The sequence below is a fragment of the Protomyctophum parallelum genome, assembly GCF_964188405.1.
Source record: "Protomyctophum parallelum genome assembly, chromosome: 4".
NCBI classification, from domain to species: domain Eukaryota; kingdom Metazoa; phylum Chordata; class Actinopteri; order Myctophiformes; family Myctophidae; genus Protomyctophum; species Protomyctophum parallelum.
This window is the reverse complement of record NC_139700.1, coordinates 23179745-23206124: the sequence shown is the minus strand read 5'-3', so window position 1 is coordinate 23206124 and position 26380 is coordinate 23179745. Positions and strand designations below refer to the sequence as shown.

The window sequence follows — 26380 nt, the reverse complement described above, 5'->3', positions numbered from 1 at the left end:
ATGGGACATTTATGCACTTAATACCTGATTCATGTCAACTCCGTCAGACACACTAAAATCCCTTTTAATTGAATTTGATAATTTCAACAATAATATAAAGTCCTCAGTTATCTTATAATGGCTTTCAGTAATCAAGTTAAGTAATACAATAATTTTAATATTGTTTTGATCCAATATCATACTATTATGAAATATCCAATTTCTCAAATCCGTCATTTCAAACTTTATTTTCAATATTATAACATGAAAACCATGTAAAAAAATAATAATACATCATTACGTATCATTTCAGTTGGTGTTTCAATACATAAGCACAAAAGATTTAACATCGAATTTTCTATTTCTTTGGAAATTAACAAAAACATCACGGGACGAACGTCTGACGGAGTTGACGAACATCTGACGGAGTTGACAAGTTTAACTGATTTAGGTTCTAGACCACCTAGGATCTTGATTCTGGTGACTAATCCCACATTTTCAAGGATGAGGAATACAGTGGTACTATTTATATTGGCCCTGTGACCATGGCAGACATTTTCAAAAATGGTGGACCTGCTATTATTTTACCAAATTAGTCAGGGAATATTATCAGAATAATGTCAAATCTGTGAATACATTTCTTACCAAGAATCTTTTCACCAATGTGTTTGTAAAGGTGTCTACTAACATATCCCAAATTGGTTTCTATTGAACCACCCTAGGGGCATTTTTGACAGCTGCTGAAAGTTGGGTACCATACCAAATGGCTATGGCCAAACTAGGGAGTCTATGGCCAAACTAGGGGTCAAACCCCTTGGGCTAAATTCGGCCATATATCCACTTGCCCAAATGTGCTGACCTCATTTTGTGATGACGGCTATGGCCGTTTTCAGCCCAAGGAGTGTTCTTCGTGCATAGCTAATGCTTGGAATGCATTCAGAATCATGAAAACTCCCTAGTTTGACATGTCACATGCTACTTAAAACCTAATGAACATTTTGCCTTATATAGGTTGTTGATGGTACCCCAGCTTTCAGTAGCTGTCAAAAGTTCCCCTAGGGTGGTTGAATATAAAGCAATGTGGGATATGTTAGTAGACACCCTTCCAAACACATTGGTGAAGAAAATTCTTGATAAGGAATTTATTACCAGATTGTATTAATATCCCCTGACTAACTCATCTTCTAGACCACCTAGACCCGACTTCACCAACAGAGACCCGATTGACACCTAAACAACAAGTTTGGACAGCCCCACCAATTAGTGTTACGGAAAATAGCAAGTGTCTACCCTAGGCCCAGAGGGAGACACAGAACTTAGATGCGGCTCACATGTTGCACGACTCCTCAACAAGCTGCCACCAGAGATGAGAGCTGAATTCTGCCGCACAATGCTCTGCGGCCCAGAAGCAACCAACACCATGTTGGAGTTCTCTGAGTGGTTGAAGCACGTGTCCTAGCCATATAGCCTGTGCAAAGGCAAACACCTTGAAGACCTGCTTGAGGTGAACAGTGAGCAGTGAACAGTGAGCGAAAGACTGAAGACAGAAGATCTGCCTTCAGGACTATCAGGCAGGATGTGCAGACACTGAAGGCATCAGTGTCGTTCTGTGTCCACAGCATGTCAACCAAAGCAATGTTACCAAATCAAAGGAGCCTTCACCTCAAGTCACCTGGGGCTGGGTGAGCAATCGTATCCTGTATCTAGCCTCACAACTAAATACAGACACTTGGACAAACTGCCGTTTGAAAGGCTCAAACCTTCATCCTGATTGGGGAAGACCACCCCACCTAATCACACCAACCGAACAAGTGAGGTTGGGGCCTCCAGGTGGGCCAGCAGCCATCTGCACAAGACTGGGCTGGACCCTGCAGGAAAGCAATCTCCAGCCAAGACAATGTAAGTTGACTATAACAGAGCCCCAGAACACAGAGCTCATGAGAAGGATGGAGAAACACTGGCAGGAGGCCACCAAGATACAAGTGAAGTCAAACTGTGCGTCTGTACCTGAAAGGGACAAGTCAAAGGCCAGAAAGCCCACCTCCTTTTAATGTCCTGTCAGTAGCAACTCAACCTGCACCTGAAATAAGCCCTGACCCCTCCCAGAGAAAGTTCATCCTTGAAAATGTAATGATTAGTCACCAGAATCAAGATCCTTGGTGGTCTAAAACTTGAGTTATTGGTAAAATAACAGCAGGTTGGTGGTCATTTTGAAAAGCAATGGCTGCCATGGTCACAGGACAAATCTAAATAGTACCACTGTATTCCTCATCTTTTAAAATGTATTATTAGTCGCCAGAATCAAGATCCTAGGTGGTCTAAAACTTGAGTTATTGTAAAATAACATCAGGTGGCGGCAATTTTGGAAAATGGCTGCCACGGTCACCACGAGACAAATCTGTGATGGCCCTATAGCCAAAAATGTTCCTTAAGGCATGCTCTAACTGTGTGCCAAATTAGAATACGTCCCATTATTCAAAAACTATAATTTTATTGTTTTAGGAACACTTTTGTCAACTCCGTCAGATACATGTCAACTCCGTCAGACACAAAACCTGACGGAGTTGACGTCTGACGGAGTTGACAAAATGTCATTTGTTTTCATCTTAACCCTCTATAGTACAATGTAGCCATTTTGTTTTTGCTTCATTTGTTAGCTAAACCTAACCCTAAACTAAAATAATAAACATTATTTTGGAATTCTTAACAAAGATCATAATAATGTCCTGACGGAGTTGACATGTAAAAGCTGTGACCTCATTGATATCAACATTGTTTGTTTAAAATATCAAACAATTGAATGCTTGTCAGACCAGGTGCTCCACTGTTGCAACAAATATAAACGGGACTTGGAAAAGGAGTCTTCAGGCTAAATCTGTCGACAATATTTTCTGATTAATTTAAGACTTTGAAAAAACCTGACGGAGTTGACGGGAGACGTGGGACACACATTTGATATGAGATATCTAATGGAAAATATAAATTAACTGTGTATATTGTTTGCTATGTTGTTGACAATCTACTTTCATTTAGTATGTATATTTATGTGATTGTGACAGTATTAGACACTTTTTTAGCAGTTTGAAATTGTGACCACTTGCTGGGGACAGGCTAAATACAGGCGTTTTTGGGTACAGTGCCTGCTTTTAACTAATTCAGATGGCATATGAAAACAATTATAATGAAATTAATGGCATAATAATACACAACTGTATTACATTTAACTTTGCAAGTGCTTTTATTTTTATGAATTTATTTATTTTTAACATAAATAAGGCTCTTATGTGTGGGACATGTTTTTTCCACTTTTGTCCCTCATCTCAAGAATGAGTGATATATAATTTTAATATAAAAAACTATTTTTGCATCTGCCGCTTGAGATGACCTGAGATGACTTGATTGATTGACATAAAAAAGGGCCCCAGCTCAAACACACAATGCAATAGTTGTTGTTGCGTACAATCATCAGTAGCAAAGTCAAATACCAAAAATAAAAACCCTACCATTTCCATTTCCCCCGCTCTATTTCCCATTCCATGTGCGTTTGTCTTATAGTTTCTCTGGCCTCTGTACTACTGCCACCTACCGTCCATTCATTGTATTACACAGTGGGTGGAAAAAAACACACCCCTTAAGACTAAACCCGACCCATCAGAGGTGTGGCTTCCAGAGGTACCTTTGACATGACATTTTGTGTGTGTGTGTGTGTGTGTGTGTGTGTGTGTGTGTGTGTGTGTGTGTGTGTGTGTGTGTGTGTGTGTGTGTGTGTGTGTGTGTGTGTGTGTGTGTGTGTTTCGATGTGCAGGGCATTGCTGAAAGCACCTGTGCTCAGCTACTTCCCTGGGTAAATTAAAAAAAAAAAAAAAAAAAAAGAAAGGTACCTTTCAAAACCTATAGAAGTCAGCCTGGTACAGACGAATGGGACACCACTGTATGTAGCCTCAATTACATTTTGTAACTATTTTCTGCAATGGGATGATAGTTTTATTTGGTGGGTATATGAGCTCTGAAGTAAAATAAAGTGTGGGCAGCCCTGGTATAGATGAATATATATATATATACAGTATATATATATATATATATTCATTCCGTGGGTAAATCCCTGTAGGCTACCCACATATTGGTAGCCTATATTAGCCCCAATATTGGCGTTATGCATTTCACTTGAATAATGTTGTGTGTGCACGTGCGCGTGCAGAGAAAGACAGAGTTATTTAATGAAAGTGAAGATTATAACATCCTGTATTGGTAGCCTATATTAGCCCAATATTGCCGTTACGCATTTGACTTGAATAATGTTGTGTGCGCACGTGCGGAGAAAGACAGTTATTTAATGAAACTCAAGATTATAACGTCCTGTCTTGCTGGCGCCGCGTATAGCCTGCATGGCTATTCCTGTGTGTGTGTGTGTGTGTGTGTGTGTGTGTGTGTGTGTGTGTGTGTGTGTGTGTGTGTGCGTGTGTGTGTGCAAGCCAGGCGTGCGTGTGCGTGTTTGTGTGTGTGTGTGTGTGTGTGCGAAATCAAAAGTACTCTGCAGTATGGCTTGCAGGCGAAATAGCCCAATGCGATCTGTGTAATCGTGAATACTTAGCACAAACCAACTTCTGACAAAGAACAATGTTGATGTAACTAAGAGATTCGCTGAGTGTTTTAAATTTTATATACAGAGATTTAGAAGGAATAAGCAAAATCGTGAGGCTACAATTCCTCTCCCCTTCCTCGTTTCTCTTCTCCTGCGGGAGATCAGAATCAGATTCTGAGAGCTAGTGTGGGCCTATTAGAAGACAGGGCAGTGTTGCCAGGTTTGCGAATTGTAAGCGAGTCGTAGTGTGTGTTGAATGGCATTTGAATGGCATTCATGGGCTTGTGAATGAATTTTCTCACATGTAATTTGTGCTCACTTGCATATACCTGGCGAATTTAGCGTGGTGAAAGGGCAACAGTGTTCCGGGGGTGTGGGTGCTTCGGGCGATAATGTTTGTAGTAAACAAATGCATTGGTGGCGTGAGTGTGGAAGGGAGGCATTTTTGGTGGCAGTGCCAGTGCCAGTGTTTGGCGGGTGGTGTCGACTTTTGGCGTTCGGCGCGATAGGAGGAGATAGCGTTGCAACACTGCGAAGGTAAGTGTGTGACGTCACTGCCGTGTGAGTGTGTGTGGGTGTAGTGTGTAAGATGGTGTTGTGGGTGTTGCAATAGCGACGTAGCTGTTGTGGCTTTGGGTTTCTTGCCATGTGTTGGGTACAACTTCTCCAATATAGAAAAGATTGGTGCTCCTCGGAGTGAAAATCCCTGCTTTAGGAATGTTTAGGTTAAACAATGATAATATATGTTGTTAAACTACATACTGAATGGTTACGTGACCATTTCAGGTTTGACAAAAGCAGAAACATTTTGACTGACACAAATTTGTCTAAAACAATTTGCCATGCTTTTGTTTTGGGTTTTTTCCTCATAGCACACTAATGAAAGCCTTCAGAGAAAGTGCAGAATGTCTCTAAGATTGTATTGTTAAATGCCCATGTTTTAAAGCCCTACAGCTGTGCTCTGTCCCACCGCCAACCATATCCATTAGAACGAAACAGTAAGGGTTCCAACTGGTATTGCTTTATGTGAATCTGATACATGATTATATGACGATTATGTATAGCCTACACCACCATCAGAAAAACCTTTGTGCGTCTGGAAACTCTGCTGTGGCCTAGCTCTGAGGGGCGGACGGAGGAAAATGGCGGTTTCCCCACGGTGAGGTTAATCCACTTTCCCATCATTCCCCTGGTTATACTCCTTACATTCCACCACCACAACACAGCCAGGCTTTAGGGCACACATGGGTACTGTATGGTCCAGTTCCACCAGGGGGGAATATGGGTTAGGGCTTATTATTACCCCTCTTGTGTCCAAGAACCATAAAATGCACAATAGTAATCTGAAACACCCCATTTCAGTGGCTAGTATACTAATTACCAACGCACTGCTAGCAGTGACTTATTAATGGGTTTGTCCATAAATGCTCCGCATAAACTACGGTACTTCTGTCTCCTGTGGCAATTCATTTGAAATAAAACAGAGACAAACAAGCCAGTTATTCACAGTTGACCTCTGCTTTCCTCGCCAAGTCAAGTTGCCATATTCAGCCAACAAGAACGTGTCTGCATTACTGTACATAGCCACTTTGAAATCCTGCCGGACAATGAAATAAGTTGTTCCGTATAAACAATGGGAAACAAAGATGGAAAATATTCTGCCCTCTGTGATTACTAGATTATGTTACATAGAGTATTCCATGTCTATGATTTGCAATAGAGACAAATAGCCGAAGGGGGATTAAGAACATGGAATCAGACAGAGTCTACAGTAAATGTGGTACTAAACATCACATGAAATTAACTGCAAAGAATGGCCTGACTGAAAAAGTGCATCTCGGAAAACAGATGCTGGAATAATCTGAATGATATATATGGTGAGGAAGAGAGATGTTTATATATAGAACGTGCGAGCCCTGGTGTGGAGGGTAAAGTTCACTCCACTGCTTTATTTATACTTGGCAATCAAATGCTCGCTCGCCGTCAGAAAAGCCCTACTCCGCTCATACAGGAACCCATAGCTACTTTAACTCAGCAATGGGCAAGAAAATGTGTGACTTTGGCTTGGGCCAGCACTGCATTGACATTAAAGTGGCTTATGAGACATTTATGAACGTCGCTGTGCTTACTGTGGAAGGAACAGAGGAGGCTGTTACTTGCTCCACATCACAGCCCTGGTACTGAAGCTCTGTCCAGCAGAGAGCAGACTCACGGCGGGCCAGCCTAACTGGCCTGCATCCACAGGCGGCAGTGATGACCATCATCCCAGTGGTTCCACTGTAATAGCCCAATTACTTCAAGATGTACAGTATACTGTGTGAGGGAAAAGTGTGTTTGTGTGTCTGAGAGAGCGAGGGTTGGTTGCAGTGGGAGAAATAGAGAGACAGCGAGAAAGAGAGAGGGGGAGAAGGACAGAGAGAGAAAGAAAGAAAGAAAGAAAGAAAGAAAGAAAGAAAGAAAGAAAGAAAGAAAGAAAGAAAGAAAGAAAGAAAGAAAGAAAGAAAGAAAGAAAGAAAGAGAGAGCAAGAAAGGGACATACTGAAGAGTGAGTGTGAGAGAGACTGAGAGAGATTGAGAGAAAGAGAATACAGAACAATGAGAGAGGGGAAAAGAACGAGAAAGAGAGAGGGACTTAAAGTGCATGTGTGTTTGTGCTGCAGCGCTTGCGTGCAGTGTGTGGTATGTCACCTGCAGTGTGATCTCGGCAGATTGTTTTAACAGCCACTTACTTATTAGAACTTCCACTATTAACCATAATTAAGGCCTATAGTCCTGCCACTCTTCCTCCCTTCTCACTGCTTCCTCTCCTCAGTCTCCACTGCCCCCCCCCCCCCCCCCCCCCACACACACACACACACACGGAGTGGGGGAGCAGGCGTAGTTTCATTTCATAATGAGGCCGTTTATTTCTGCAGAAGCACTTCACTTGCTGAGTGTCAGGCACATGGGGATCTCACAGCCACGTGATGTGTTGCTTTCATTCCCTCCAAGGTGGTAACACACACCGTGCATGATTGTGGTTAAATCTCTTACCTTTCAACCCGGGAAAATGTGTGTAGGGGCATATACTCGCGTGCGTGCGTGCGTGGAGAAAGTGGGGTTGGAGGCCAATATGAAATAGATCTAAGATGCATATAGAATCACGAGAATCTCTCTCTCTCTCTCTCTCCCTCCCTCTGCGGTCCCTGCCAGAGACATAATGAATGTATCGTGTGTGCTTTGGCTGTGGCTCAGTGCTGGCTGCCTGAGTGAAGTGAGCATGGCTACAGATGGCTATCAGCCTTATCTGCTGCTAATAAATCTCACAGAGGTCTTTCAGGGACCTTAATGCTCGGACAAAAACATCTCTGCACGTACACATGACACGCACTTGCACGCACGCACGCACGCACGCACGCACGCACGCACGCACGCACGCACGCACGCACGCACGCACACACACACACACACACACACACACACACACACACACACACACACACACACACACACACACACACACACACACACACACACACACACACACACACACACACACACACACACACACACACACACACACACACACACACACACACACACACACACCTTCCTTTACCTCACCCATTCAGTACCAAACAATCTGTTGCATTGGCTGGCATTTATTTTTTTCCCCTTTTTTTTCAACCCTGTCTGTGTCTTCGTCCGGAGCTAATCTTGCAAACCGTTGGACTGATCGGGTCACTAGCATTTAGAAACTGCCTGATGCTAACTTGCATATGTTGGGCAATTTTCATAATTAATATAATAAGGTAGGGTTTCCATTATCAACGTATATAAGGCAACATTTTCTAATTTTCATTATGCTTTAAGTAGCGTGTGACGGGTCAAACTAGGGGGTTTTCATGATTGAAAAGTTGCCCAACATAATGCAAGTTAGCATCCGGTTTCTAAATGCTGGGGACCCATACTCAACATTTCTAACATAAAACTTTAGGGTACTCAAAATGTCACAATGGGGCTCTATGGGCTGGCAAGTAGACTATTACTGTAGTTATTATATAGTCATTTTGTTTTTCACATATGTTTTGAAATATTTAATGTTAATTTCATAAGTCAATGTGGCTCGGATCACAATGAAACCGTGCCCAAATTTGGAGATTACTGATGTCATTAATATGACATCATCGATGCGCTACATTGAAATTATAAAAGCTACATGCACATGCCTTTATTACCATTAAAGCATTGGCTCTGTAAGAGCACCTTTTGCAATACGAGGCTTTTCCTAAAATCAAATCATGCATAGTGTGTAGTAAATGTCATGCTGCCATCTCGCCATATTTGGGCATGATTGATGTCATAAAGTGCTACATTTTGTTTACGGCAAATGTAAACGAGCAAATCAGCTAACCAATCACAGGCAACAGGCATTCTGATTGGCCAGAATTAACCAATAACAGGCAACAGGCATTCTGATTGGAGAGTAGGGGATGATTCATGATGATGTATGGTGATAAGAACAGTTAATTCCGCTAGATATGACGTAAATTAAACATCTGAAACTGTGCTGGGACTGAAACGGAGCTGTCGATCGATTCGCTAACGATTCGCTACGATGACAAGGGCGCCCCTCATTTCACACCGGTGTGATTTTTGTTATACAGTATGGGCATGCCAAAACATCAACCAATCAATTAATCATCAATATGATTTTGGGGATTATGGAACATGCCGTTTGCCAGGTCAGTATTACGTCATCCCCAAGGCATAGGCCTACTGTATATATACACTGTATCACCAGCAAGGTGTTTTACAAACTCTTTGTGCCAAAATGCAAGTTATCATAGGTGATCCCATAGATCCTGGATATCTTTCAAAATTTGAAAAGAAATATGACGATGAGAAGACGAAAGGGTATGTGTCCAAAGAAACAAGGTTTCAATATGCATGGTGTCTCATTAGGAACAACAACACAGATGACATCAAGAAAGGAATAGTCCTGTTGGATGCTAAAGAAGATCAGAAAGCAATAAAGGGTGACCACAGGTACATCCTCTTCTATCTATCGGTGGCCTACTACAAATTAAACCAGTACCAAAAGGCCTTGAGGTTCATCAGGGCCCTGCTGAGGAGCGAGCCGGAGAACAAGCAGGCTTTGGACATGGAGAAACTCGTAAACAAGGCGTTGATGAACGACGGCTTGTTTGGCATGGCGATCGTCGGGGCAATTGGCCTCGCCGTGGCTGGACTAGCAAGCCTCGTCACCTTCGCTGTGGCAAAGTGAGCAACAAAGTGATATAGATGGAGTTTGGCTGGCTGACCTTTCCTCTTCCTGGAAAGGCTGATGAATTGACCATTGCTTTCCATAACAAATTAAATCATTGAGAAGGCTTTGTGGGTTTCTGGGTTCCTTTGTGCAGAGAATTTCAAAGAATTACATTTTACAGGTATTTTCTGACAAATTCTGTTTCTGTTTTCTCACCGTCTCCTCCAGGTGAAGGCAAAAGGGGGAGATCATCATCAAATGTCAAACACAGCAGCCAGCAGGCTACTTGTACACGACTACACTTCTACAGTGTGGTTCTGTTGGAGGCTAAAGCCATAGGTGTCTGTCTGGAGTTAATGCCACAAGCCCATGGAGAGATAGATAAGTGCCATATTCCTCAAGGAGGAAGTAACTCTGCATGTTTTTAACTTTGCCCAAATTTGGAGTCATATGTAATGGATATGTCATAGATGGCAACCTGAAGTTTGAGATCCATATGGGAACCTCGTTAACACGTGGTTCTGAAAGTTGCTAGCCGTCTAGAAGAGGGAGCTAATCTTGCAAACTGCTAGACCAATTAATGCCACATTTGTTGTGTGTACACTGACACTAGGATAGGAACCCCGTTCAATTTGTGTTATACTTAGTGTAGGAGCCGTAATGTGTTTGCATTCTAATGTGCTATTATGATTGACTAAGGTATGTCACTTTAATGGGCACTGCACAGGTAGTGGGCGTGTCACCGGGGCTGGGGCGCTGACACTCTAGTTTCATGGCGTTACCTGTCACTTGGGTGAGGGAAGTTGGATAGAGAGAGGGGTGAGCGTGGGAGAAGACATTTCTGTTGATCGCATCTTTTATCACCTTAACAACCACGTTTTAGTTACAGCTAAAAGCCTGGGAACTGTTGTAACTTACGTTTGGTGACTGAATAAACGGTCAAACTTACAGCTGGAATGGACCTGACTTCATTGCGTGCGCGTCATACAAGCGTCTCTTTACTCTCATGTTTAGCTCCTCGTGGCGGCCTTTAAACCGCCGCAACACTTAGAGATGTTGTCCACATCTGGCCACAGATTACGTATACTGATGATGCCATTGATACTGAACATATAATGTTTATGGGCTAATAACTGGCGACTCTTTCAGAGCCAGGTTGCCTTTAAGGAGGGAATGGCGGTCCATTTGAGCTGAAATGTTGCCTACATGGTGCCATGCTATGAGTGCGAGTCCTCACACTATATTGTTCAGCTTATTGGGACATCTTATGGGCAGCCTCCACACAACTAAATAAATATTTTTCAGCTTATTTGGACATCTTATTTTTCAGCTTATTAGGACATCTTATGGGCAGCCTCCACCCAAATTAGCAGTCATAGATGACCAGCATCATAGACTGGCCACATGATGTCAGAGATCCACATCTTGTTCTTTTTTCCCCAGTCTAGTCATTATGCCCATTCACCTGGGTGGTGGTGAGGAACCTTTCCCCTAAGAGCACCCCAAAGCCTGTGGTGGTGAGGAATCTTTCCCCTACGAGCACCCCAAAGGCTGACATTTTGGAATATCAACAAAACTGATTAACTTCCTCACTGTGTGACCATATCTTTAGGGTTTATCGTCGGTTTACAATACAGAGCCTCATACAGTAAAGTCTTCGTAAACATTGCATGGTATACATTATACTGTATAGTCTGTGTGGTATTTTTTGTGCATTATACGATGGATAATGCATCACAGCCTGCCGCCTCTTAATGTAAATTATTCGTACTGACATACTGTTAAATGTACATTTTCCTGTACTTTGTATGTACAATGTGACTACATACAGCAGCTCTTCCAATGTTCTCAATCCACTGTACGGCCACTGTATGCAACCTCTTGTTCTCAAGCAATATTTCAAATGCTACCGTATTTCCACAATATAGCAGAATTATAGTGGCTCACTGTATTGGAGCCAAGCCCCTCTACTCTGAAAATCCTAAAAATAGAAGAGGCTGGCTCAGGAATGGAGGAAAATATAAAACAGTTCCCCTCACCCCTGTATTATTTCACAAGAGAAGAAATGTATCTGAGATAATATGATACAAGGCTGAATCATTAACAGATCAAACATCTATGTGGTCATCACATGCAGCGACCACATGAACTGTACAGTATGAATACGAGCACTCACGTTGTATAGGATTCTTGTTTTATTTTGTTCCCCCCCAGCAGCAAACAACAACAGTGTGGATGTTTCGGCCCAAGGGCCTTCCTCAGGGTAAATCTAAATAATACTGCGTACTGTAGGTGTCACTTATAGAGGACCTGGGTGCCACTCACAAAGCGGTCCGGGTGCACCACGAAATACATCTGTTTACCGGTACATCATACAATATCATTATTTTCTGTTACATATTATATTCCAACAGGAGGCTTGTTATATTTAAGACAAGAAAAAGTAAACAAAAAAAGAACACAAACATAAAAGTATTAATATACGGTGTGTATTAAGTAAGATCCATATTGGAAGCTCTATAAACAAAACCTGATCTGTGCAGGTCTATCATTACAAGTATAAGTGACACCTATGCAGTATTATTTAGATTTATGCTGAGGACAGTGGCCTAGTGGTTAGAGTGTCCGCCCTGAAACTGGGAGGTCGGGGTTCGATCCCCGGCCGGGTCATACCAAAGACTGAATTTAAAAATGGAACCCTCCCTGCTTGGCACTCAGCATCAAAGGGTTGGACTGGGAGGTCAAATCTACTAATCAAATGATTCCCGAGCGCGGCACGGCTGCAGCTCACCGCTCCTTGGCTGCGGCTCACTGCTCCAAGAGATGGGTCAAATGCGGAGAACACATTTCACTGCGGTAACGTGTATGACTTTGACTTTGACTTGAAGGCCCTTGAGCCGAAACGTCCACACTGTTGTTTGCTGCTGGGGGGAACAAAATAAAACAAGAATCCTATAGGATACAACGTGAGTGCTCGTATCCAGAACCGTGCACCCGTTACGTTATGACGTGGAATTACTCAACTGAGTGCTTGCTTTTGCTTTCTTCTTCCAGTGACCACATGAAAACATGCAATTGATCAATAATGAATGTTGACTTGCATTCCTTTGAAACATGTATTCTCTTTTGGGAGAGGGCAGATGAGACGAATAGCTGTGCAAATTTGCTATCAAGGAAACATCTGTATGCCAGATATGGCGATGATCAAACATTCAACTGACTATCACCTCCTGACTATACAACACACACACACACACACACACACACACACACACACACACACACACACACACACACAACCACGTACCCAGGTGGTGATTATGTCCACAGCCCTACACATCCACAGCGACTAGGCTTTATACTCACACTATGGGAGGAGATGGGGCAGGGTGGGCTGCTACCTACTGTACCTCTGCCCGTTGATTTTACTGGGGAAAATGTGGGGAAGAAGACTCACTCCAACCACAGCCGCTGAATGTGCACACACACACACACACACACACAAACACACCGTTGCGGTCACACAGAACAATGGCACTGCAATCCAAGCACAACATCTGTTCCAGTTAGAAAGCAAGCTATGGCCAGAAACATGTTCAAAAAATAAAAAATATAAAATAGCCTGGAAAGCAATGGAGTAAAAGAGAAATGAAGGAATGAGAGAGGAATTAATTAGAAAACAAGAGTCTCCGTTTCTTTTTGATATGCTGTATTTTCTGTGGCACATGGTGCCATTTTCCGAGTGGCTGCGGTCCCAAAGACTTGGGCTCACAGAGTCCTTGAGATGATAAATTCATATTGACATTAAAAAGGCGCTAATAACTAGGAATTCAAACTTTTAAATACTGGAATAAATGGAAAGAAAGGAGAAAAACTGACATCATATTTTAATGGTGTGAATAAGAGTTTTATTTTAAAAATATATCATATTTTATTTAAAAAAAAAGGTTTCCCCATCGTTCCTTAAAAATCACACGATTTAAATGTTTTTGATACAATGGAGGAAATGTCCAACGATATTCTACATGACAAATATAGAACATTCTGTTTTAGAGTGAAAATTAAGGCCTCTCTGCTTGTGCACATACTACTGTACAGTGTGTATATTCACCATAGCACAAATATGGATGTGTACTTGTGTAGTGTAACTAAATTCACATGGCTTGGCAACACTAAAGCATTTCAGATGACTAAAATATGACAAAAACTAAATTTAACTTTTTCCAAAAGACTTCAGAGATTTCATTCATGCTTGCTGTAATTGAAGGATTATAGGATTCTGAGGAATCCACACCGTAGTGTTAATACAGTTCTCGGTGCAGTCTCTCGTGACACACTGGTGGCTCTCATAATTTACAATGCTTCCGCCTAGCACACACGCACACACGCACACACACACACACACACACACACACACACACACACACACACACACACACACACACACACACACACACACACACACACACACACACACACACACACACACACACACAAATTATTTTAATCTACTACTGTAGCTGCCTGGCAGAAATGGACATTCAAAAATGCATTTTAAAGATATATTTTTTAATATATTTTTTAATTTCCATCACAAGTGATTTGGGGAATTGAAATGACAAACAGATGACAGCTTCCTGTCACAACTTAGCGAGGCACAGTTACAGACTCTGGAGAAGAGTTGTCTGGCTTGAGGACTGCACGTCAGAGTTACAAATGGATACATTTTACTGTGTACAGTAGCTAATCTACTGTGTAGCTACGGTAGCTCACTATAGATGAACCGACAGAACTCTGCCCACGGGACAGCATCTCAAGCAAATCAAGGCTTGAATATGAGTCATCACAACCTCCCAGTACATTTACTGGAATAGGGCTGGAACAGTCACTGTGTGTGTATTATTCTGAATGCAAATTTCAATGATGCATAATTCATGCATTTTCTTTGGTCTGCTGCACCATGGCCCCATAGAACACTAGTCTCATGTACATCACTTAACTCAAAAAAGCTGTTTTTCCAATAAATGATGCCTGTAAATTGTCCATCTCTGGTCGTAAAAGTAAAGTCAGCTAAATGGGTTAGTGTACTACTAAAACGGCACCCTACTGCACATACAGAAGATGATGACTGTTCCATGCTATAGCTTAACTACCTAAAGAGCATTATCTCATACCTGGCTGGCAGGGCAATGGTGAAGATAATTACAATAGATTCCCCAAATGATTTCCTGAGGCGGGCATGTAAAAGAAGGGGGCTGTTAAAAGTCAGGTAAATGTGCCTCTGGTGTCGACCCATTAAAGTCTTCCCGTCTCCTCCCCGACAGAAAGTAATCCAGAACATATGGACATAATAACTCCCAAGGACAGACGAAAACACACACCAGCTCTGAGCATCAACATATGCAATCTTAATTAAGTAATTTGTCTCAAGCATTAGGCGTGGGCCTGTGCCAGGATCCATCGAAAGAAAATGTAAACAAACAGGATTTGATCTCCCATCTCTCCGGCATGCCCTCCGCTGACCTCAGCCTGTCGCCTGATTAAAAAGCCCTATCACAAGTAGAACGTTTCATTCACTTACCGCTGTGAAAACAAACACACGCGCGACCAACAGCGTTGCTAAGTATACATTCTCTCTCTTTTAAAAGGGCATTAACGATTGGTTGTACCGAGCCAAAGGGGAATACATTTGCCATTAAGTCTGACGGCGGGCGGCTGTGAGAAACATCGTTTTTCCTAAAGAGAGTTGACAAGAGAAGGGATGGGACATGAAGTTAATGAACCCTACCTCCTCTTTAAGCACTGTGGGATCCTTTCCTGTTATTGGCTGTAAGAGACCATCACTTTAACAACCTGAGATGATTCCATCCTTGTAACTCTAAGTGTGTCCCACGGTATGGCATATACATACTGTACATGTGTGTGTGTGTGTGTGTGTGTGTGTGTGTGTGTGTGTTTGTGTGTGTGTGTGCGTGCGTGCGTGTGTGCGTGTGTGTGTGCACGTGCACATGTCCAGAGCCTCAGAGTGCAATTCAGGACACATGGCTACCGTTGAGACGCTGGCTGTGAACACAAGAGACGGGCAGTGGCTGTTTTGGCGCAGTCAAAAAAGACGTTGAACAGTGGAAGAATTACGATGAATGGAAGGCCAAGGTGTGCAGCCGGAGTCCTGCAACGAGTCAGCTGCATGTGGTGGCTCAAAGACAGAAACAGGAAGGGACAGGGGGGAATGGAAGAGCTAAGAATGGGGGAAAGAGGGAATATGGGAATAGAAGAACCACGTCCAAACCTGTCTCCCTCCTGCCTCAGGTTTCTGCCCCTGGGCCTTCAAATTAGAGAGGGGACATTCTATAAGCTACAGTATGTGAAAGGAGGAGTAATAAGTCTTTTTTCGTTTCTCCTGAATTTCGGAGCCCTGTCCTCCCCAGCTGAAGTTCACACTGATGGAGCTATGGTTCTAGTTGTGATAGGGGATGTTGTGTGTACAGTACCTGTTTGCAACGGTTAGAGCAAGTGCATAACTAAGCAATTCCCAGACAGCGAAAACTCTTACAAAGTGGGGGCTACGGGGCATCAGGAGGTGTCAGGGGCAACGGGAGGGGTGAAATGATTAGGGAAACATTATAATCATTTAAAAAATCACACCCGTTCATTGACACATATGGCCGTTTGACCCATCGACTTCACATTTGATACACGTGTTCCACACCCCCACAGGGAGTGCAGTGCCAGGTATCGAGTCGGTCAGACCCACGGTTCTCCAGAACCACAAAAGGCTCTGGTCAGGCTCTGCCAGTGGGCCTAATGAGGCCAACTCCTTTCACCTGTGCTATTTCCAGCCTCTGCCTCAGCTAATTGAGGCTCAACCAATTAGGCTCTGCCAGTGGGCCGAATTGATTGCCAAATACACTTTTCAGTTTGTAGTCTTCACACACAGGCACACAGGCACATACACAGATCTCCTCGTTGCACACTGGCTGACGGGTGCTATGACAACGTATATCATTAGGTTCCCAAGTTGCATCGTTCCCAAGTAGGCCGGTGGCCGACTGCGACGGGCACGTACAGGTCTAGTAAATTCAATGTTTAATGTTTGTGTTAGGGCAAAATAGTCCACATATGACGTAAATTATCCACTTATTGTCAATGGCATTTAATGTTTGTGTTGGCAAAATACATATGCCTATAAATTAATTGCAACCATAGGTCGCAGATTATGAAAACCTGCAAAACCTGTATATGCTCCATATATGAAGATCACGACACTGACCTCATCAAACCCTGGATAGCCATAAATGGAGAAGACTGGATCAGATCTGCATATATGGAGCCGGCCAGCAACTCTACATCTGACCTCAAACCCTTCGATCCTACCCGCCAGCACGGAGCAGTGCATGTTCGACTGCATGTCCGACCGATGATTCCGCATGTCGGTCCGTTGGTGTGTCTGATCTGCGTGTGCATCACCTCCATATATGGAGCTGGCCTGTTCTTACATTCCATGTGTTGATTCTTCCCCACCCGTCCTTCCTTTTCGACTGATACCTACCTATATATATTTGTCTCCCTTTTGACTGATACCTGTTCATTCAAACTCTAGACAGGCCCCAAAGTTAGTTTAGTGCAGCCGTAGAAAACTAGAGTTCTCAACATGCCCGAAGATTAAGGCCTGGCCCCTGGATAAATGAAATGTTTATTTTATTCGAATGAATTGTTTTTTATTTTTCAAAATAAATTACAATGTGATGTTCATCAAATTAGAAATATAATGTTCTCCAGATATAAAGAAAACTGGTGTAGGGACCTAAGCTGCGAATCTACTGCCTCATAAAGGACAGTTACACCATAGAACTGTACTGTATGTGAAGTATAACTTAAACAAAAGACAACGATCTCTCTGTGCACAAATACGGTCAGGAACATTACCATTAGCACTGGAGACTGGCAGGTTTAATGCCACTCCAGAAGAAGAGAGATATTGCTTGTTCTGTGAGCTTGGTGAAATTGAAAACGAGGTTCACTTTTAGTTTTATTGCCCTAAATATGATGACATAAGAGAAATTCTGGTTAACAAGATGTCCTCCATTTGTGGGGATTTCTTAGAGTTAAATTATTATGAATGGAGATATGTTTTGCCAAAGGGACTTTTGTTGTGGCAGATTTTATTTGTCAAGCTTGGGAGAGAAGACAGAGTACTCTGTTTTACTCTGGGCTGTAATAAAATGTATTATGAATATAATTGTAAACATGCTGTAAACGCAAATGTGAAATGGTGTCTTATGAAACCATGAGGGCTGGGCACTTTGTGTGCAGGACACAAAAATAAATAAATAATCAATCAAAATAGCACTTATAACAGTTTTCAGATAGGCGAGCAACCTCGCTACAAAGCAGTTACTATGGCTTCTGCCACTAATTGAAGTACAGTAATAATGCAACATCTATTTGCCTAATTACTCCAATGAGACAAATAAGTGCCAACACAAAAAACATGAATAGAATCACTGCCTTATTTGACATGGCTTAATCAAATCTCACTGAGCACCACAGCCAAAGCTTGTGGGTAAGTAAAGGTCACTCACAGAGGCAATTCTTGCCTTGAGCACTTGAGCTGCACTTATTTGTTATTTTGCCATTTAACCCCTCGGGATAAAAATATAGCTTGTGTTGAATGGACACCTGCCATGTAACCAGTGTTGGGTAACGTTACTTTTAAAGTAACTTCGTTAGGTTACTGGATTACTGCCATTGAAAATAATCCTGTTACAAGATTACCCGCTGAGAAAATTAACTTGTTAGAATACTTTTTGATTACTTTTACATTACCCGTTGTTGTTATGTAACGCCGTTGCCATTGTGCCAAAAAAACGAATGGAAACAAGACCGCAAGGTCTTTCTTCTGTGCTATGCTTTTGGACCAAGTGCTTAACTGTACTCTGTGCAATTTTTTGTCTAATGAAGTAATCAATAAAAAAAGGAGGAGGAATCGGGAGTATTTTTTTTTAAATCTTGCCAACAAAATGAACAGGGTCACATCAGTAACTGATAAGTAACTAACTACTAAATTGCAAAACTAACTCGTTAGGTTAGTCCGTTACCCCAAAAAGTATTCTCGTTATACTGTATAATAGCGTTATTTCTAAAACTGTTACCCCAACACTGCATGTAACCCACTCAGGCTCTCCAAACTGAGCATAAGCTCACTCATGTCAAACAATAATGAAACTGCACCACAAAACACGGTTGCTGCAGATGATGTGGTACAACTCACTGGATTGATATGGACACAAAGGCACCAAAACAGAAAACAAAACAGATTGCCTTTGGCAGTTCAAATAATGCTTACGTAATGGTGAGGCTGGCAACCGGCAGCTCCTGTCATTTCATTATTTTTTTGGATATCTTTCTGCCTTTGTTTTAATAGTCCACAGTGTAGAGAGAGAGGGAACAGGGAGGGAGAGTCAGGGATGTCATGCACCAAAGGTCCATCAGGCCTGGGACTTGAACCTGGGGCTTGCTGTCAGGCACCAGAGCCTATGTGGTACACCTAGGCTCTATGCTCTCACTATTTCCCTCAACAACTGAGTCAGTCCTACTCTACGGCTCAGAGACGTGGACCCTCATGGTCAAGGCCGAAAAGTCACTATTCGGCCGAAAAGTCACTATTCGGCCGAAAAGTCACTATTCGGCCGAAAAGTTCACTATTACTCAATGGCCCTTGATTGATGTTTTATTTTCATAACCCCCAAATTGATTGCGTTCATAAAATCATTCTTATGCAATATTTTCTCATTGGACTACCTTCAGCTGTGAAATTATAGTCCAATAAATCACTTTCAGCCTGGGATCCCTATTTTGTGCACATCATAGGCAAATATTTTTGCCACGCTAAATTGTCAGTGTTTTGGAAATATAGGGCTTCAGTGGTTAAGCTGCCCCCCACCCCTTACAGGTTCATGAAATGTGATGTACAGAACTCAGCATATACATACAGTAGAGGGCATGTAATAACTACTAATAGGCACAAAAAAAAAAGAAGAAAATCTTCACAGAATGAGAATGATACTGTCCTTGTAAACAGGGACATGTGCTTTAGTCATCTAACAGCAGAGTATAGGACTACCCTCTCCCAGTGACAATGGTGCTTTTCATGGCGTGTGTAACCCACCGCCCGGGGTCACGCCCTCTCGCTTCAAAGGCACTCCCGTCTGCAGTGCTCATTATTACCCCCTCTCCGACTCACCCACAGGAGGGGCCCGCTGACGTCTTGCCCCCGGTGGGACCCACCGCTGGCCGCCCCTTCACTGTACCCTAACATACCCCTCTAACCCCCCTCCCACCTAGGCCTTTCAGCACGCTCATAAAGGCTCAGGATCTACGGCATCAACACTGGCCATTACAGACTCCTCGTCTCGTCAGGTTGACGGAGGCCTCCACATACCGTAAAACCTTTAGGAGCTTAGCGAGAAACATGGGTACTACATTACAGTAAGTATATAAAGACTAAGGTTTGGTGGCGATGCAAAGTATAGATTGTTGAAGGTGATATACAGTATGTACACAAATTAAAACAGGATAAATACCAGCATCACACTGTGAAAAGAAGCTGACCGCTAGTAACCTTCTGGGCTAAGTGGAAAGACGCAACGAGACTCTGGATAGCAAAGCAGTGATAGAGAAGGGGAAAAACTAAGATGAGAATGTTGCTCTGGAAAATGTGCTCCCGTAACCTGAGATTCTGGGATGGATAGCAATCTGGAAGCTCCGTTTATACCTCTCACTCTCACTCTCGCGCTTTCCTTTCCTGTGTGTGTTTACGTCTGTGTGTGTGTGTGTGTGTGTGTGTGTGTGTGTGTGTGCGTGCGTGCATGCGTGCATGCGCTAGTGTGTGTGTGCTAGTGTATGTGTGTGTGTGCGCTAGTGTGTGTGTGTGTGTGTGAGGGGATTGCTAGTGTGACCCAATGTTTTCCATGTGTGCATGCCATGGAGGAGCAGACAGGTCATTTTTGTTATGATTGTACCAGAGAGATCCGTAGTGCACGTGAGGCCTGATGCATACTTTATACTGTGTTAAATTGTACAGGTCTGACATTGAGCACAAGCACTAAAGCACTTACAAGAGAAGCGTTTCAGATATTTGTCAAACATTTGATATCAATAACAATAACTTTAATAACAATAACAAAGCACGTCCACAAGCACTGTCCCTCCACTATTATGCACTCCCAATCCAAGGGCGGAACGCACTCCTCCGGATGTATTGACCTCAAGTAGCCTACTGACTTGTTGACCCAAACAAAGCTAAATCCTATGAAAACTTTGGAATTATGCAGCCTATTATGATCACACTGATCGCGTGGTTTAGGATTAGGCTCACTATTGTCTATGTATAAACAGCCAAAGGACTGTATATTAACTTTACAACAAAGCTAATGCTCTGAAAACAGACAGATTGAACCCTTTGGCATAAAGGGGAAAAAGGGGTGCGGGAGGGGGAATAAGAAATGAAACGAACGCATAACATTGTAAATAACAGAAAAGAGCAGCAAGTGAAAATATTGACAGCTGACTTATTTTCCAATTCCCCTGTGAACGTGGTCTGTTGCTTACAAGGACAGAATGTGAAGCATATACAGTAACTGACTCCTCGGCTGGTTCAGACTAAACAAACAACGGCAAATCTTGTCAATTTTGTGGTTTAAAGTTAGGATTTCCATGTTGTTGCAATTATGTTCATCATCTCCTGATCCCCGGGCTAATCCTCAAAGCCATTCCCGCTGCCTCATACACACCCCCTGTGAAAACCAACCCCTCACCACGTGTGTTGTGCACGCACGCACGCATGCACACACACACACACACACACACACACACACACACACACACACACACACACACACACACACAGACACACAGACACACACACACACACACACACACACACACACACACACACACACACACACACACACGCGCGAGCGCGCGTGCGTGCGTGCAGAGGCAACATTTAGGAAGATGCCGCGGCCGGCTGTAAGGGGTGGGTAGCGAGGTAGGGGGGAGAGATCCTGCTCTGTGTGATGTGGGAGTTAGACTTCTACTGTTTCAGAAAATAAACAGTGGGATTGTCTCAGGGTAACGCACGCTGCTCGACAGACAGACCCATAATATTTCCCCCCATTTGATGACAGCTGGGAGAGTTTTCCACCGTTGATAACAGGAATGTTTTCTCACCCTCTGGGCCCATACAGTCCGCTCATTGTGGTGCACACTGGAACGTGCTGTAGGTTCAAGGACCAATAGAGTCAGCAGATTTGATGAAGCTGGCCAGTTCTTCTGGACGCTGATTGATCATTTGCTCTCTGTCTGCCTGTCTGTCTGTCTGTTGTTGTGACTGGCGGGGGGTTCTCACAGTCTAATGGAGCTCTTCTTTGTCTCCTCATCATTCTGTTTACATCATGTTGGAGTTCCCAGTACCAGTTCCAGTACCATCAATCACTCTCTAGTGATGTTTCTCTGTCTTTCAACTTAGCAATGTCCCATGATGCAACATTTGCTTGCGTGCGTGCGTGTGTGCACACACGCAGAGGTCTACTATAGCAACAAGAGCCATTATTGATAGCAGGAATAGCATGGACTGGCCACAGACTTCTGTAAACGCCAGTGCGTTCCCGAACATACACACACTCTCACACACACACACACACACACACACACACACACACACACACACACACACACACACACACACACACACACACACACACACACACACACACACACACACACACACAAGCCACCATTCACAACCAGGGACGTGTGATAGCTTTCCGTATATGTACATATACAGCTTTCTGTATATGTACATTGGGGATCAGGGTGAAAAGTCAGACAGACACCTTTTTCAACACACTTTCTAGCATACAATCCTGTGTGTCTGACCTGTAAGGATCTCTCAGTCAGAAATAATTGGACACTGAGGATTTTGCAGTGCAGGAATAAAATGTTGGCACAGGCACGCGTACATACACACACGATGCTCAAAATGACCTGCACAGTATTAAAAGCGCTCACACAGAAGCTATTTGACATGGGGCCAACTCTGTCGGCGGGCCGCTGATCAAACGGAGCTCTGCGGTTCTCCGAGGCTGCTGCGGAAGGCCTGAATACGCAACGGGGCACCCCTAGGGTACCACAGGGTTCCAGTGTATGTCCACAGGACCCTGGCCCAGCAAGTCTCGAGCAGGTGGGAGGGCTGCAGTGTTACACACACCTGAATGGGCTCATTACTCCTTCCCTGACAGAGGCAAAAGGACCATCAACACATTAAGAGACACCCGAGAGAGCATGCAGACATCATGGGCAGATGAGAGAGCATGCAGACATCATGGGCAGATAAGAGAGCATGCAGACATCATGGGCAGATGGAAGAGAGCATGCAGACATCATGGGCAGATGGAAGAGAGCATGCAGACATCATGGGCAGATGAGAGACCATGCCGACATCATGGGCAGATGACACATTTTTTTTAAATATTTTGTTATCATTTAGTTTTTGGTGTTGCTATGTGCTATACTGGTTTTTTTGCAGACAAGCTGCCATTGCTCTCTAGTAATCCACTTCCACAAATCTATTAGATGAAAGTGACTCTTACAAGCTTGCTGTAGTGACAGGGAATTTAGGCGTAGGCCACTTGGCAACACATATACACTACTAACAAAGTCACACACACGGAATGAGCACAAAGTAAAGCACTTTTGATGAAGGTTCTGCTGACATGCTACAATAAATTAAGAATGTGAGAGCTGTCAAAGTCAAATATAATACTTAATAAACATCTGATATTTTTATTCATCACTGTTGTTGACTCTCCTTCCTTAGAGTCTCTTAAAACCATTTAATTCTAAATCTGCTCTAACATCACAACTAATGTAGTGTGCCCTTGCTGGATGAATTAATTCCAATTAATGACATTCTCTGATCTCATTGACACTGAAACATTACATCATACATGTTATTACATCCATCTTATTACAGTTAATTTAAAACTAACAAAATAACTAAAACTAGAATTAAAAAAATAGTTTACCACATAAAAAAGAACAATAACTGAGTTTACAAAAAAACTAAATTAAACTAGCAATCCCGCTTTAAAAACTAATCAACTAAAATTGAAAAGAAAAGGTCAAAGCAAAATCTAAATAATAACTAATGAAAACTATAATAACCTTTGCGGGGAGTAGTCTAGTTGCACATTATTTGCTTTCCATTAATAGATCCCTGTCTTCCAGCTGTGTCCCTGATTATCCCTGCTTGTGTTCAACCTCTTCCCACAAAAGCTGGTCTTGACCCATTCATTTCATTTGCATCAATGACCAGCCAATTTCTAAATAACCATTCATTAAGAAAAGAAAATCTGCAAAAGATTACAATTTCTGGCAGCCATGAAAGACAATCGTATATTTGAAGAGTTGATATTTCTCCAGCATCATAGTACTAAGAGTGCACTTATTAGGGTCACAAACGATATTTTAATGAACGCTGACGCCGGTGATTGTTCCATACTTGTTTTGTTGGACTACTTATTAATAGATTACAGCAGTGGGTTAGCATGTCTGGGACTCCCTTGAAGTGGTTTTAATAATTCCTTTTTCCCCCGCCTTTTAAGTTTTAATGTGTAGTGCTCAGGGTTCATTTTTAGACCCAATCCGTTTCCCTTGTATAGAGTACACTTCTCTTTGGCAACATTATATAATCATTTCCTTCTCATAATTGGCCCAGATCACAATCATTTCCTTCTCATAATTGGCCCAGATCACTTGCATCTAAAATGCCGTTATCACTTGGTCCTTTACGTCACCATTGCCAAAACCTATACAGTGCAGGGATAAATCGTATCTGACCCCAACCTAAACTTTGAGAGCCATGTAAACAAACGTGCTCAGGCATGTTTTGATCATCTTAGAAGTATCACAAGAGTATCATCAATCTTTTAGTATTAAAGAAAGCAAAATAATGATTAATGATTTTATTTATCCTTGCCATGGCTATTGCAATGGTGTTTAAAGCAAAAAAAAAAAAAAAAAACACTAAATAGGCTCCAGAAAATAACCCTCCCTATTTGCTTTAGGTTTTTTGCTTTTTGCTTTATCTGTTTTAGGTTACATAATTTCATGACCTGTCACCTACTTTACATTTATCGAAATTAACTCCTTACAAGCCTGTGCAAGCTTGCTTGTTCAGACAGCAACCGGCTGGCTGGTCCTGAGTCAAGGCAAAGGGTGTCAGGGTCCGTCAGCTCTGGAACCACAAGCTTGAGGAGATCAGCCTTGATAAATCAGTGGCTTCAATTGCTTCTTAAAACATAATTTTTATCTAAAGGACTTTCCATTTATGAAATGTTATGCACCGAATATTTTATACACATCAAAGTCCTGTTTTAAAGCCATTCCTTTGCGACATAAAGATTATTATTACACTTTACACATTTAATTGATATTCTCTTTAGAGCATATTGATGCTCTAAACTAAGAGAGAGAGATGAAAACTCTCACTGGCATTAGTGATGCTCTCTTATTTTAAACCCACTAAGCACATGCTACCATGCACTTCAGGGCTGAAGCAATTGATACTGAGACAGTGACACACTGACTAATTTCATTATAAGTACATCCATTCTCATGTGAGTATAATACTGTATGTGACCAAAGGGATATCCCTATGGACTGGGGGAGATATTAGACATTTGAGGCCATCAGGCTGAGGCTCTAAGCCACTCTGCTATATACAGGAGAATAATTCCTAGAAAGAGGCCAACTCAGGAAGTAGAGTCGGCGTCTTGGAATCGGAAGGTTTCCGTTTTCAATTCCCTGGCTACTCCTGGCTGAACTACATACAATACGTACTTGTCCTTCAGCTTCCTGTCATCCATGTAAGAGAGCACGGTGTGAAGAGCCATGGCATTGGCATCTCCGGGGGTGATCTTGTTTGACGGTATACAAATTGCCATGGGTCCAGCGAGGCAGGTAGCCTAAAAATGCATTTGTTGACAATTGGGGTGAGGGTGACAGGTCTCTAGTCATTCAGGCATGGACCACCATGGACAGCTCTCTAACCTTTGTAGATGAAAGGCGATACACAAATTCAAGCTATTACTATTATTATTATTGTTATTATTATTACTGTTTTAATGGTAACCGAGGGAACACAGCTTGATCATCCAATGAAAGTACACCCACCAAGATGGCTGGTTGGCCTACTGACACGGTTGAGGAAAGCCCTTATTGTGGGATAAAACGCATGACCTCAGTTGAAGGAGAAAGGTTTGCCACATTGTATTAACCTCACATTGAGCAGTGCAGGCCTGATGAAGTCATACACTTTAAATCCCCATTTTGCTCCCATTTAAAAGACTTTCACTACAGTACACAAGCAATCAATCACGTCCTTGCTCGTTCCATGACACAGGCCAAAACGGAGCTGCAGTCACATGCTCACATGGATGGAGCCATGTGCATGCCCACACACACACACACGCACACGCACACACACACACACACACACACACACACAC

The 26380-nt window shown here is 42.7% G+C and overlaps 2 protein-coding genes across 3 annotated transcripts in view; one reads left to right on the top strand and one right to left on the bottom strand.

Annotated features, from left to right (window-relative positions):
* znf469 (zinc finger protein 469) overlaps positions 1-26380 on the bottom strand; it is a 279591-nt gene that overhangs the window by 153662 nt on the left and 99549 nt on the right. The window lies entirely within an intron of this gene.
* LOC310857120 (mitochondrial fission 1 protein-like) lies at positions 9272-10041 on the top strand (the record flags this gene model as incomplete). The annotated part of the gene is made up of 3 exons (XM_083762733.1): positions 9272-9285; positions 9506-9823; positions 10038-10041. The coding sequence occupies 3 exons, from the start codon at positions 9272-9274 to the stop codon at positions 10039-10041; spliced, it is 336 nt and encodes a 111-aa protein (XP_083618859.1).